This window comes from Pseudomyrmex gracilis, unplaced genomic scaffold (genome assembly GCF_002006095.1).
Source record: "Pseudomyrmex gracilis isolate BER0280 unplaced genomic scaffold, ASM200609v1 scaffold_10, whole genome shotgun sequence".
Classification (NCBI taxonomy): Eukaryota; Metazoa; Arthropoda; class Insecta; order Hymenoptera; family Formicidae; genus Pseudomyrmex; species Pseudomyrmex gracilis.
The window spans coordinates 1195458-1210327 of NW_018020594.1; the positions used below are offsets into that span (position 1 = coordinate 1195458).

Here is a 14870-nt window from a genome sequence, read left to right on the forward strand (position 1 = left end):
ATTTTTATTAACGATTATAATATGGACAATGTACGATTATTTTTCGTTTTTTGTCATTATATTAACGGAAATGCGATCGTATATATTTTCGAGCGTATTGCTCAATCGTTAATTAGAAAACAAAAAAACATTGCCATAAACAGTGTCGTGGTAATTGCTATTTATAACATCTCGCAGGTAAAATATCCCGCAGTAAAATTACTTATGCACTTCACATTAATGTCGTAATATATTATGGTAACGCTAAGTCCACGCAATGGCAAACGTAACATACATATATATCTATATTTATACATACATATATATGTAACATAATGGACATTTATAGTCGTGATCTATTGTTATAACACATGTATTTTAAGAGTAATAAGATTTATGACAACAATCATAATGACTAGGAAAAAAACGTTTTTATAATCTATTATGGCAACAGTAATGGAGGATGAATATAATGGCTGATATATTTTATATATATATATATATTTTGTTTTTCTTTTTTTTTGTTATTTGGAGTAGAATCAGTGCATCCATTTTAATTGCTATCAATTGCTATTGTTCTGTTGATATTGTTCGATGAAGTACGAGCAACGCGCAAAAATTGAGCGCTCCGAAGAAATCGTCTCACATCTTCTCTCTAGTGAAACTTTTCAGAAATATAAAATATTTATTGTAATTTTCGTCCGCGTTTGTATAATTATTACATCGTTGTCCTTGCAAAGATGTTGAATAATTTGTCAGTCAAATAAAAATATTCATTGTGACATAATCGAAAAGTCTTAGTATCATAATCTGTTTCTTTTTTTTTTGTTTTTTTTTGTTTTTTTTTTGTTTTTTTAAAGAGACGCCTTTTTTCGATTATAGATAAAATCTCATACAAAAATGTTACACAAGAAGAAGCGCTACTGTCAATAGAGCATGCCAGGAATCGATGCTACGCGAGTAAAAAAAAATTAAAAACAAAGTTTACAATCTCACCCGATCAATCTCCAATATTTTATCGTGTTTTCACTTCATACATCGTTTTATCTATGATAGCACCCGTTATGGTACGTAGGCAAGAGAGATACGACATGCTTTGTGTGACGTTATCATTTCGCTCCGCAAATATGATCTACTACTAACTACTTCTACTTTTCATCTTATCAACTATTATGAGAAAGATCTTTTTAACGAGTAATAAACATCGATCATCACGATGCTTGTTGTCGATTGCGCTTCTTTCTTTTTTTGTTAATACATATTTAAGTGGTATTTCGATCTGCCTTAGTCAAACCTCACGCTTCGCAAGCCTATTAGAGCATTTTAGGCCATTGCGTTTTAGCTCTTTGATGAAACGACGAGCTTGATCGCAACGATTACCTCAAAGTGTACACAACGACTGTACGTTGCATATAACATAAGAATAATTACAGATGTATGCGCGTTTGTATTTATATATTTATTGTTAAATTTTTATATATATTTATATATATTTTTATATATATACTATTTGATAAATATTATTATTCTTTTATATATTTATACACATTCTCGTTAACATACATATTGTACTACACTTCCTCACGTATATGTCTGCTATAGACTATAAACTTATGTATATACTCTTGTGGTTTTTTTCTTTTTTTTTTGTTTTCGACTCGCTTAAACTTGGATTTCAAACTCTGATAATCTTTATTGATTAACGATGACAGATAGAACTCGCATTTTATGTGTGTAATTTTTTTTATCCTCTCCCGCGTCACTTTTATTACTTAAACCAGATTTTTACTTTACGATAAGTGATAAGTGCAATGCTAATCTACGCGCACGCGATACACTACTCGGACGTTGCTCTATGTAGTCGTCCTTCAATTATTTTTTCAATTGGTTTTTCACCGTTCGAATCACCGCTCAGAACGAGTCCTGTTGATTCGTTGTCCTCCTAGTTATCAGTAAAAATACGCTTACGATTTTAAGTGTGAGTTTATCGTGTGTTGAAACAAAAAATGCGTCGGCTCACTTGTCATCGTGCTCCTCACGAATTCTCGATCTTCTCTGCTTTTGTTATTTTGCGTTCTTATCAATCTCGCGTGACCAGAAAGGTGATCGTGTAATTGTCACTAAATTTGTCTATTTTTTGTATCATCAATCTCATATTGCATTCCTGTTCTTGTTTCGGTAAGACACTACCTTTACCAAGATTTATCAATAATATTTACTATTGAATGCTTCTGTTACTCAAAATAAGTTATTTTGGCCAGTAATAAAGTTTTGCAAAAACATCTAGTTAATCTTTTTGAAATTATCATTAAACATATTTTATAAAACTTGACTTAATTAGATTTGTGTGTGTTCACTTTTACCAATTCGAACACATAAAGTTTCTGTAATTGTATCGATTTTTTTCTGGACGATCAGATCTCGTTTCGCGCACAATACTCAGAAGTCATCGCCTGTGTTTCAGAGTTCGATTCAAGGTTTGTCGTTCAAATGCGAATTCGATAGTCGTCGCGGCGCGTTTCCGAGCACGTGGCGGTCAACGAGTCGATCGTGTATCTCGATTTACCCTTTTCTTCCGTGTGGGTGGTCTGTTCGTAATTATCGACGCGTCACGTTTCGATTCTCCCTTTCTCTCTGCGAGTGCATGATCAACACGCTTTGCTCTCAGTGAGGATCATTCGCTCGAGAAAACACGACGAACACGATCGCGCTCACTCATCGACGCTCGTCCACTAATCTAATATAGAGTATATATCCCCGTATATCTTGCATAATTTCCGATCGATTATGTTAATTTTGAGGATTAACATAATCGACGAGTCTATTTATAAATTACTTCTCTTTTCTCGAGATGTGAATAATTAAGTATGTGTGTGTGTGTGTGTGTGTATGTATGTGTGTACCGGTTTGATAATTTTTTAACACGGTAAATATCCTCAATATATAATTTCCTCGGCACTATAGGATGACTTTAATGATCACGGATTAAATAACATCGACACACCGTATAATAATAATGTTACTTATACAGCAGTAGATACAATTTGTATGTATTTCGTGGATTTATCCACACGCGATATCCGCGTCGTGTATGTTTATGCATATGTGTGTTTTACTAATATACACGATACCGGACAGCGTATAATATTCAACATATGCACGTTCCCACATGCTTGCTACTTTTTTTTTTTTTTGCTCTTTGGTCGTCTCGCTTGATGACATTGTTTTTTTCTTTTCTTCCGAGTTTCTTAAAGCTTTATTAAAAGTGCCGTATAACTCTCTATGTACTATAAACTACAGTACATAATATATATATATGTATATATTTTATGTTCTATCTACTAGAACTATAAGTATGCATTCTTACACTAAGTATTCTCGTGACAATAATGTTAGTTATGCAACTTTAAATAGGACTTGCAATGTTAGAGTGTGATGTTGTACGCGTATGTGTGATTTCTAACGCACGATACCGGGCAGCGTATATATATATACATATATATATATATATATATATATATGTATATATATTTGACATACGCACATTTCCACATGCTTTCTACTTTTTCTCTTTGCTTTATTAAGCGTAAGTATATACTATAGACACGTATTTATACCATAGACGTGCTAAGTATTACCATAACATCGACACAATAACGTCATTTGTTAGATACAATTTGCAATGTTGTGTACGCGTGCATGTGTGACTTACTAATGCATAATCCTGGGCAGCGTATGTACATATATATTCGACATACGCACCATTCAGCATGCTCGCTATTCTTATTTATTCATATGTTTAAATTGACCGTCGCTCAATGACATTTTGCCGTCTCTTGAGCTTCGTAGGTTTATATTTAAAGACACGTACTTAAGTACTTACTATCGTAACACATCGACACCGTACAAATAATGTTACTTATGCGGCATTAGCAATACAACTTGCAACGTTGTGTGTTATGTGTACGCGTTCGTTTATACGCGTACGAAGTGAGATTTACTGACACACGTGGTGTCGGGTGGCGCATATATGTATATTCAACGCTTATATATTCACGTATACTTGCTACTTTTTTTATATGTTTGTTATTTGCTATATTTCAAGCGCAGTGCTTTTTCTCTTAAGTTCTTTCTCTTAGGCTTATATACTAGATACGTAAGTGGTAAGTAGTCTCGTGTAACATCGACACCATACACTAATGTTACTTACACAACATTAGATATGATTTGCAAGTTTGCGCGTTGCAAGTTTGTGTCTGTGTCATACATATGTGTATCTGTGTGTATCATGTGCGACTTACACTAATGAAAAGGTATCGTATATCTTCAGTATATACGTACATTCCCATTAGAATTGTATTTCGCACAAGAATTGTGAACGCGTTTACTCTGTCCTGATGGGACGATGAGTCTCTCTCGCGCTTTCGTTGTGGATTCAGGAATTGGGATATAATCTGATATAAATTTTTTTTTTTTATACACTGACCGGTATCGAATCGTCGTCTCACGAGAAGAAAACGAAGTTCCTCTTTTATTACGATGCCGGTTTATCCTCCAGCTGTCAGCAGCCGATTGACAGCGGTGAACAGCGGAAGGAAAACAGCGCGCGAAAGGGCAACTTTCTTCCCTTTTGCACAACGATTCGTGTGGTTGTATGCATGTGAGTAGATATATATATATATATGACTAGCACGCATTGAAATCAAGGAGATAACGCATTGCATATTGGACTTGCGCGTACATTTATCGCGTCCTCATGCCTATCCCTACTGCTACTGTTTTAAGCGCCGAGAGATTTAAGTAGATTCAAGATCGGACTGCGTGTACACTCAATCGCGTCCCCATGCATATAGCTACTTTATTTCTTAGCTTCTTCTCGAACTCTTCGTTGTGTCATACACAACTTTACTTCAACACTTACATTAGATAAACACTAAGTATTATCTCAAGATACGAGCGGTCATGTAATCGGGGGTAAATCTATAATGCGCACTCTATTTTTCTCTGCTTGTCGCAAAATAAAAACAAATGCGCTTCTCGCGCTTTCGTTGTAAATCGCGAAATTAAAATTAAATAGATTCTGACGGAGCAAACGTTGATCACGTTCCGCGAAGAAGCCTTTGACCGAAGTACAGATTAACGCAACGTTTCTCTATCTTTTTTCGTTAATAAGCAACTATCAATTGTTTACGATTATTCGATTATTGACCTTGCAGTAGTCGCATAAAGTCTTGCGCGATAATGTCGTTCTTGTGAACATTTGTTAAAGCTAGAGATTACTACTAGCAATTTTCTGTTATAGAGATTACATAATCTAGATGTATATATATATATATATATATGCACACAATTTAGATATATATATATATATACACATATATATACACATATATGTGTATATATATGCGTATTAGGTACTATCGATAATTTTAACGTTATAGCGAGTAGCAATGCGACACAGAAGTTTTTATTTATACTTAACAGAAATTTTCATCATTTCATTCCTTAAAACATGTCGCGTATAGTGTAAACAACACACGTACAAATTCAATACATTTAGCTATTCTACTGTACATTGTGGAAGAAAGAAGATACAGAGGAATGTACAGGGGATTACTACAACGACTCCATGCCACTACTGCCCCGAAACAAAAGAAAAAATTGAACAAAAGGCACTGGACTCGTCAGTCGTGCCGCGTCAATTTGATATGTACGTAAAAGATTTCTCCTCGATGTACAGTGACAAATGCTCTCACAAAGCACATAGAAGGCTATATATACGTAAATACGAGCGCGTTACGTAACAACAGGATGCGCGAAATACATACACATTCGCGAATATTACTGCGCGATTCTCTCGCGCAACAATCGGGAGGATCACTGTGAGAAACATTCAAGTAGTGTCTGCAATAATTAACGCAATCACTATTACGAGGCGTCGCTAAATCTAATTTGTTCGTTTGACTCTTACTTAAGAATTTCTTCGCTCAACAACATTTTTTTTTTTTTTGTTTTTTTAAGTCGATCTTTTCTGACGACGCGAAAAAGCTTCCGCGATTAACAGATTCTGATATTGTGATCGTGATATTTTTCTGAAATTTGATGTTACAACACACGAAGATAAACATGTTACGTCGTCTAGAAAAAATGCTAGAAGATAGCAACATCTGTTCTCGCTCTTTTTTTTTTCTCACGATCACATATATTTTTATATTACATGAGACGTAATGTGGAGCTGAAATATGTATGTACATGCTTATACGTATATTATTATCGCTGAGTTCGATTACGTGCGATAATCGTATTAGCGCAGTCACATGTGTACACAGCAAAAGACGAAGTAATCTTAGGAAATTTGAAGACACGATATACGATATCTAATAGGTACGGATCTAATCTACGAATATTGCTGGTGCGTTAATTATCGAGCTACAAGTGCAATTCTGTGCATTTTTAACACAAAAATAATAATAATAATACTGGATGCTGTTCACGACATCACACGGCCACCGTAACTAAGCCGGGTATTATATATATATAACGCTTCGATAAGTTATGATAGCAAGCAACGAAATGTCAATAGCGACGCTGTGTGTCGCTATTATTTATCAAGAAATTGGTTGTCACGCGCAAATTGTTCGAACGATCGAACCTTACAACAGTCGAGCACGCGCGAAAATTAGTGAAACGATTGAAATTGACAATAGAATAACATAAGAACATTTTTTAAATTAATATTTTTAGCGTAATTAGATTATTAATTACATAGGAAAGTTTACATATATACATATATATATATATGTTTTTACAAAATGTCGATGAAATGTGCTCGAAGTTGTATTGAAAGAAAAACAGAAAACTTTGGTTAAACCACTCGCTAATTGTGCGTGTGAAGCATTTACTGAAATATACGGAAGACGACTCGTCTCGAACAAAATGCGCGCGAAACAAGTTTTGTTTTTTGTTTCTTTTTGTCTCTTTACAGACAATTCTGAGGATCACAGTCAAGGATTTCTCCGACACAACAAGCGAATCCTATTCTCTATCCGCTCTAATGAAGTCGACGTCGTTACTTCGACTAGACTGCGACGCGCGCCGCTTCTAGTGTCCTACTTTATCTAGCGTCTATACTCGCACCCTGAGATATTCTTCACCTGTAACCGTGTCTACACATTTGCTGCTGATCGATTGACCTCCGCGCATTGACGTGATTATTGATTGCTTGCTTGTTCTTACCGTGGCGTCAGCTCTGAAAACGGAATCGGAGATCTTTCGCAATTAATTGTTCGTGCGCATCAGTCGCGTAAGTTTTTTTTTTGTGCAGTCTTTTTTACGTCCCCTGTTTAATGTTTTAATTATTTAAAATTTCTGTATTTATATCATTTATGTAATTTGTTAAAAAAACTAATTTTTTCTTAAATAAACAAAAAATTAACACCGAATGAATTTTAACGTGTGAATCGTGTGAAATATATATTTTTGCAAAATATTATCACGTGAGTTATAAGAACAGAGTGTAAATCACACCGTTTAAAAAACTTAGTCCCGTCTCGAACGCTTACGGCTGTCTGTGAGTGTGTGTTTCACCTATGTAATGCTGAAAACATTCGTCAGTTCTCAACACATGGAAGACAATCCACTATCACGCGGAAGTAAGCAAAGATTATCAATATATCCCGATGATTATGTACTTTGCCGCGAAAATTATGATATTTACTAAGCACTTTATTTGTATAAAACATATTATTCTTTGATCTCGAACGTGCTTAGAGATGTCGTAACGAATATATAAGCCTGATGGACGGTGCACACACTTCTCCGTCTTCTGCGTCGCGGTGAAGATTTTTTTTTAATGAAGAAATAGTGAATGTACAATGAGATCGAAGTTTATAAAAAGTACAATTAAGTGTGATCGCGCGATGCAACATGCTTGAAATCGCGACACATCTGACTCTTTTTTTTTTTTTTTTTTTATCCAGCCACCCTCGCAGGAATTGATGATCAGCATCTGCCGTAACTTTTACAAAAACTCAGCTTTGTTCATTAATATTTCATCAACCGTGTCGTGATATCGCGAACAACGTGATACGAAGGACACTTCAGTGTCAAGGCACATGAAAATCAAACGTCAATTACTTATTATTCAGTGCAGTTGGAAAACCGCGAAGAAGAGACACGACAAAACTGTATAATGTAAAAAAGTTTTTCCCCGTTTATACACACAGAGAATTTTTTTTTCTAAAAAGGATTATACTTTCAAATAAATTTGCACTTCGCTTCTCTCATCAGTCATCTATAAGTTTACGTTCTCCATTTTATCTCTATCAGTTGATTGTATATTAAAATCGATACTTCTTGCGAACGCAAGTTCTTATCACATTTTTTTTTTTAACTGCTTTCGCGTTTCAGCAAAATCTACAATTTTCGATATAGCTTATCGCGTCTCGCGAAGTCGATGTTCTTCCTTTCTTTCAGAGCTGAAACCACGATCGTTTATCTCAGTCATCTCTTCGTTAGTCCGACATTAAAAGCGAGTAACTCGACTTTTCGATACAACTGACCTTTTTCTTCGTTTCTCGCGTATCTTTTCGCGTGCAGTTTAACTGACATACATTCGTCGGTACTGTATTTCAGTTTATTTGCACACACGCATGTTTTATATATGTATATATTTGCAGATCTATATATCGGGAGTTAGTTTTTATTTCCGCGTAGCACGATTAAAAGCCTCGTTGGGATATATCGAGGATATATTCGTTCTCATCGATGAAGTTTAAAGACTACGTTTTCGATCTCATCATTTGTTTTCACATACGCAAACATATCACTAATGCAAATTCGATTTTCTTATATAAAGTAGCGCGACCGAAATTTGTCATAAATTTTTGCACCACGTGATCGTCCTGTGCAGCTTCGACGACGACCCGTTGTGTGCGAAAAATTTAGAAAAAAAGCAGGGTCGCTACAGAGTGTCGGGATGCGCGACCACGTTTTATCATCAATGAAAAATTTTGCGACACGTGTGTTTTTTTAATTGATAAGAAGCGATTTTATTAAGAAGCGAATTTATCGATCGATCGATACATATCTCTCGTCCTGAGGAAAGTACCCGCGTGGATTTGAGTGTCGAAAATCCACGCGATGTGTGTCCAGAAAAATCTCGCCCATCCCTGATTATCTTAACAACTACTTGTGCGCTTAAAAGTAGAGATAACTACACATTCGTCCTTCCGATTCTGTAGTTCTCGATGAAAGCAAACGACCGCTTGCACGATCTCCGTTAGCCAAATATGTTGCGATATAATAATGCCCGAATCTCCTCTTTTTTGTCGTCTTCGATCGTGTCGAATGACGTAGGCGTACGATATATATTTTTACAAACATTGCGGGATCGCCCGAAAAAGACGCCTATTGCCTGCCTTAATTTCTATCCCGCAATGCATTTTCCCTTAAATGACAATATGACACACGACGATCCAAACGTTAAGCCTAAAAGTGGGTGCTCGAAGTAAAACCGGTTGAGGAGATGCCAGGGGCCTACAAAAACGATTCTTCTTGCTTTTTTACGGTGCGTAAGGGCGGCAATATGGTTTTTGCAAAATCTGTCTCATCTGGTGGTGGGTATTATCGCAGTTAGCAAGTGAACGAACATCAAGCTGATACTGAATAATTTGCCAGTGTCGACTCAACTTTTGTCTAACTTTATTTAAAATTTACTCAATAAGTCTTTTAATTTACTCGTAATAAGTATATCACGGATTATATGGAACTTACTTTATTTTGCATGTACACACACACGCACTCATTTGCTCACACACATTCACGATCATAAGATTTTCTCAATATACAGTACTATGTATATGATAACGCGCGTTGAATTCTTAACTCGTGTATATATATATATATTATATATATGTGAGCGCGCGATATAAGTTTTTCAATCTTTTAATTTTATTATATTTTATTTTGAAGCGCGGGCGCGCGCGTAGCACAATCATTGCCATCTGTGTTTCTCGCTTAATAGCCTGATCAATAATCGAACGGCAACCGAAATTATTCCTGGATTTTTTTTTTTTTCCAGAAATGAGTGATTATTCTTTTCGATTAAATATACGCGCACTCCGAGCGACACAATGTAAGCCTCGCTTGTGTGTCTCCCACGACGATCTGCAAATATATAGATATCTCTACGTGCTCTTCACGCGCGTCCACTTCACTTTCGCGCGATCGACGCATCGAGCGAGACGAAGTCTCGAGCTTTTCACTCGTGGAACATGCTCAAAGATCTTCGGAGAATTTCATGAGTTCGTGTTATTGGTGCCGACTTGCTATCATTAGCTACCTCGTCGCGAGAGCGCCCGACGTCTACGCTCTCGCTGCGTCGGCCATATCTTGTGGTCTACATGTCGCCAAAAATCCCGGCAAAAGTCTTTCGCAAATTCTTCATCGTGTCCTCGGTGTCCTCGCTCTGAGGTTTCGATTCCGATTTGTCGTCTCGATGACTGTCTTTCCGATGGCTGTCTTGTCGATGGAACGGCACTCTGGACGCGGGCGATTCTTCGACGCGCCGACCGACGGACGGCGCGCTGCTCACCGTGCTCGATTGAGAGGCTGCAATATCGAGATTCTCGAATTAAATATATATAATTTTGCTTGTAGAAAAACATTGTATATACATGTTATACGAAAATTAACATTTGAGAAGTCATCAAAAACATACATGTTTCTCAGTTTATTAATATATATATAGATGTAATTACGAATAAATATGAAAATTAACGTGTTCATAATGAAGACTTTGTATACCTTGGGAGTCTCGTCGTTGTAATTGATGATGGCTTTCCGAGGTGGTGACGTCGCCCGGCACTGTAGCCGAACTTACAGAACCTAAGCTTCCTATACTAGCCATAGAGCCCATACTTGGATGTGATCCCAAGGGTGCTGTAGGAGGCGCAGTTCGGTCTTCCACCGGGCTGCTCACCTGGCTGGAGCCCGACATCGAGCCACGCGAGGCGGTCTTCGTCAACACGCTCTGCGGTCGACAGTAAACCTGTGGATCGTAAATAATCATTTACGCGTGATCGAGCCTAATCACGATAGCGAGCGCGCAATCCTGAACACGCACCTGCATCTTCGCGGTGACCAAGTCCGCGATGTGACGTCTATCCTCCTCCTGCGAGTCTCCCATTAAAGATAGCGCGCTGTCGTTTACCTCGATTATGTGCTCCCGGCCGTCCTTGCCCACCAGCAATTCGATCGCGCAGATATCCAATCCTCCGAATAATTGAGCCACGTGATCAACCCACGTGCGGTGTCGCTCGCTTACAGAAAGCTGCTCCAACATGGCCGAGCCGGTGTTCGATTTCCAATTACCGCTGATGCTTTTTCGCCTGTAAATGAATCAAAGCGAAAGCATAGCTGAGCTCTTTGAGCAACCGTCGCCAATAAGATTTTAATTAATTTGTTATCGAGAGAATCGCGTGACGGTTCTTACAATCAACGTCCTTCAATTTCTTTTAATTATTTAATTTTTCATATTCTCTTCAAACTGCCACGTTTCTTTGAATCTAGCTGATTTGTTTAATTACGATTAACTTTACTTACATGAAAGCCTTGTAATTGTTCCCGATCTTCTGCACATGCACGTCGTACTTGGTGTCGATGTAAGGTTCCGCCGTGCAGTAAGTATTCGCCATAGCTGCCAGCGAAGCGAGATCCAGAAATTCCTGATTCGTTTCCGCACGAGCCTTGCCGGTTCCGCCGTGGGCGTGGCCCAGTTTCACCACGACGGGATATCGAGATGCACTTACCTGCAAACGGAATAGATAATTGTATGTACAAGCGGTGAGAAATAATTTGCATGCGCGCACATGCATCCTGTTATCGATTATATCTCTCTCGGTGGCACCGTTTAATTAGTAATGTAACTTCTGATCGGTAACCTATGTGAATTTTATCAAGGACGCGTGTGTTATTATGAATAAAATCTGCATCTCCAAATATGCTATGCGTATTGTGTAATGTTCAACATGAAAAATGCGATATGCGATATACAAAACAAAACTGCGCGCGGAGATACATTATTAAATTATTACGTAATACAGAAATTTTAATTTAATGAAGCGTGTTGGTAATTGTTTTATTCTACTTTGCAAGTGCAGAATTAAATGTAAATGTTTTTTTAAACTGAAAAAAAAAATACATGTCCTGAAGAACTTGCTTGTGTGTGTGACAATAAATGGTAAACGGTTCGACATTGTCTGACATCTGTGGGTATATGTGGAAATTAATTGAAACTGGCTGAAACGGTCATACAGTTCGTGAAGCAGCGTATGAGCTAAAAGAGCAAAATGTTTAAATGTACCCAATGTTCTCTTTACAACAGTTGAGAAGGTAGTTCTTAGTTTGTTCTTTCGTCCTTCTACCAAATACAAATTTCTCTTATTTCTACGTCAAATTAGAGAAGAGAATAAAAGAAAAACGTAAAACCCCGAGCTCACATCGGTGGTACCGTTACTATGAGAGAGATAACCACGGAATTTCTTGGTGATAAAATAAAGACGTAAACGCGAGAGCTTAAGTGCATATGTCGCTAGTTGAATTCGATTCCTATGATAATTTATTGAATTTCTTGCGTCTCGGTATTCTTTTTATCAATCTCTCAAATAGTATTTCTACTTCTCGTCGGATTACTATTTTAGATAAAATAAAGTCAAGCATAAGATGCGCGATATTAACGTGATAGTAATCACTTTGTGCACAAGGGAGGGGATATATTTTTAATTACTAAAAAACTTTTCTCTGAGAAATATAACAAGATATATGTGTGCGTTATATAAAAATAATCACGGATCAACGATCACATTTCAGATAGAATTGCATACACTGCATTTTTCACTTTTGAGAATTAAATTTCCATCGTCGCTGAATATTCTGGATCGGATGATTCATTCTGAACCGCTTTGTGAGATTAGTCATCGTTATTTTACGAGCAATAATTTTCTTTTGCGAAAACAAAATCACTGCTAAAATAACGCCGTTTACAGTCGCTGTTTACAAACGGTACGGATGTAGAAGAGGAAGTGACTGCTTAGTATCTTGCTCCCATGCCCGTTGAACGGCCGTATCCGGATTCAATCTCCGGTGATATACGTGATATTGTACGGCGTGATATAAGAGTGATCAATCTGCTCGTATAAAATGCGCAAGAGAGTTGCTCCCAACACGTGGGTGTCGTAGAAGTGCCTTCTGAGTACTCATGGGAACATTTTGTCGAGATGTTCGCGTTGAAAAGAAAAATTATGAACAGTTGAAAGTGCGAAAATATTGTAGAAAGAAAATCAAATATCAAAATATTTGTTAGATATAAAACGATAGAGTGTATTTTATTGTCATGTTATTTGTTTATAATATCATATGCGTCATTATAATTTTTGAAATTATTAATTCTGAATCTCGTGATACATCTAACACAGTCACGTTATAATTAATATTACGATTAGTAGATTAGATTTTACAAGTACAAAATGACTCAGTAATCGGAAAGGGTCTGATTTCTTTAAAAAAAAAATTAATAAAAATTAACTGCATATCAACCTGCACATAGTTCTCACAGTTCTATCATTATACTTAATTAGATAAATTAAAATTGTAGAATAAACTTTTTTCGAGGGAAACTCTTGATTTTAGCTAAAAAATTTGTTTTAGATAAAAAAATTTTAAAAATAATGAAAAAAATTCATACATTTAGTCTTTGTTACGTCTAAAAAAAAGTTTATTCTACATTTTTAATTAATTTTTTATCATTATTTTTTTACAGAAAGTCTGTCTTTTGATTATATTACTAGGTCAGTTATATATAAGAGAGCGAATATCTGGCATATTTGCGAATGCTTTGATCTGGATGCGAAGTGAAATGAAGAATGAATATAAGAGAGGAAGTACAACACAGCTGACGGCGAGGCAAAGTGAAAAGGTGTCTGATCGAAGGTGGCGATTGCGGAGAGGAGATAGGGAGAAGAAATCTCGAAGTCTACAGACATGACTCTAGGCAACGGATGTGGAGTGCGGTAGGTAAAGTCTCTTCGTTTTTCTGCGAAGAAGCGAGAGAGAGATGAAGCACTTGAACGTCGAGGATATAGGTGGTGTGTTCAGTCAGCGGAGACTTAGAGCGGACTTATAGATATAACGTAGTCTTGAGACAGGCTGATAATTGCATAGTGAATTTCACTGGCGAGGTATCATCTTAAGTCGTTCTTTTAAATTAGACCTGATTTAAACGCAGCGCGGAATGCGCGGATATTGTAATATTTTCATAATGACATCTCTTGAGAATACGAAAGAGCTAAGCTGAGCTTAAATTTCAAAAGCTCAATCAAGCGAGCGCTCGTTCGAAACTATGAAATTGGAAATGATTTAGGGCCGTCTTTAGACGTCAGTTGACCTTCATGAATCATACTGTCGAGGTTGTCTTGACTACAAACACGATCGTATGAAAGAGAGTCTTTACCAAGACGGAACTCACGTACTTACGTACGGTCCTAAGTATCGCTAAATCATAAAAACAATAGACAAAAAGATTTGTCCTTACAAATCCTAGACTAGCTCCATAAAGAAATTGTTTAATAGTCGACATACTTGTTTTTATTTCAAATGCATTTATTTTTAGTTGAACTATTTGAAGACGATATCGCAATGTGTATTTGAAATTAATAAAGCAATCATCGCGAAAAGAAACCAAATATTGCCGGTTATCTATTTTTCCGTTTTACTTGCAAAAAAGATAAACTCATTAAATCAAATTGGAGCAATCAGAACAGCATCGATCGGACAAGGACGAGTCGGGCGAGACGGGAGAAGACATTTCAGAGAGTGAGAAAGGAAGAGAGCGG

At 36.8% G+C, this 14870-nt stretch overlaps 1 protein-coding gene across 1 annotated transcript in view; it reads right to left on the minus strand.

Moving 5' to 3' along the window:
* Positions 1-828: 828 nt before the first annotated feature.
* The window catches only part of LOC109862899 (synapsin), a 46380-nt gene continuing 32338 nt past the window's right edge, over positions 829-14870 (minus strand). The window contains exons 6-9 of the mRNA XM_020443070.1: positions 11584-11789; positions 11105-11369; positions 10786-11029; positions 829-10590 (exon numbers count right to left, since the gene is read on the minus strand). Of these exons, the coding sequence (XP_020298659.1) occupies positions 10379-10590; positions 10786-11029; positions 11105-11369; positions 11584-11789 (927 nt within the window). The 3' untranslated portion in view covers positions 829-10378. The remainder of the gene's footprint in view (positions 10591-10785; positions 11030-11104; positions 11370-11583; positions 11790-14870) is intronic.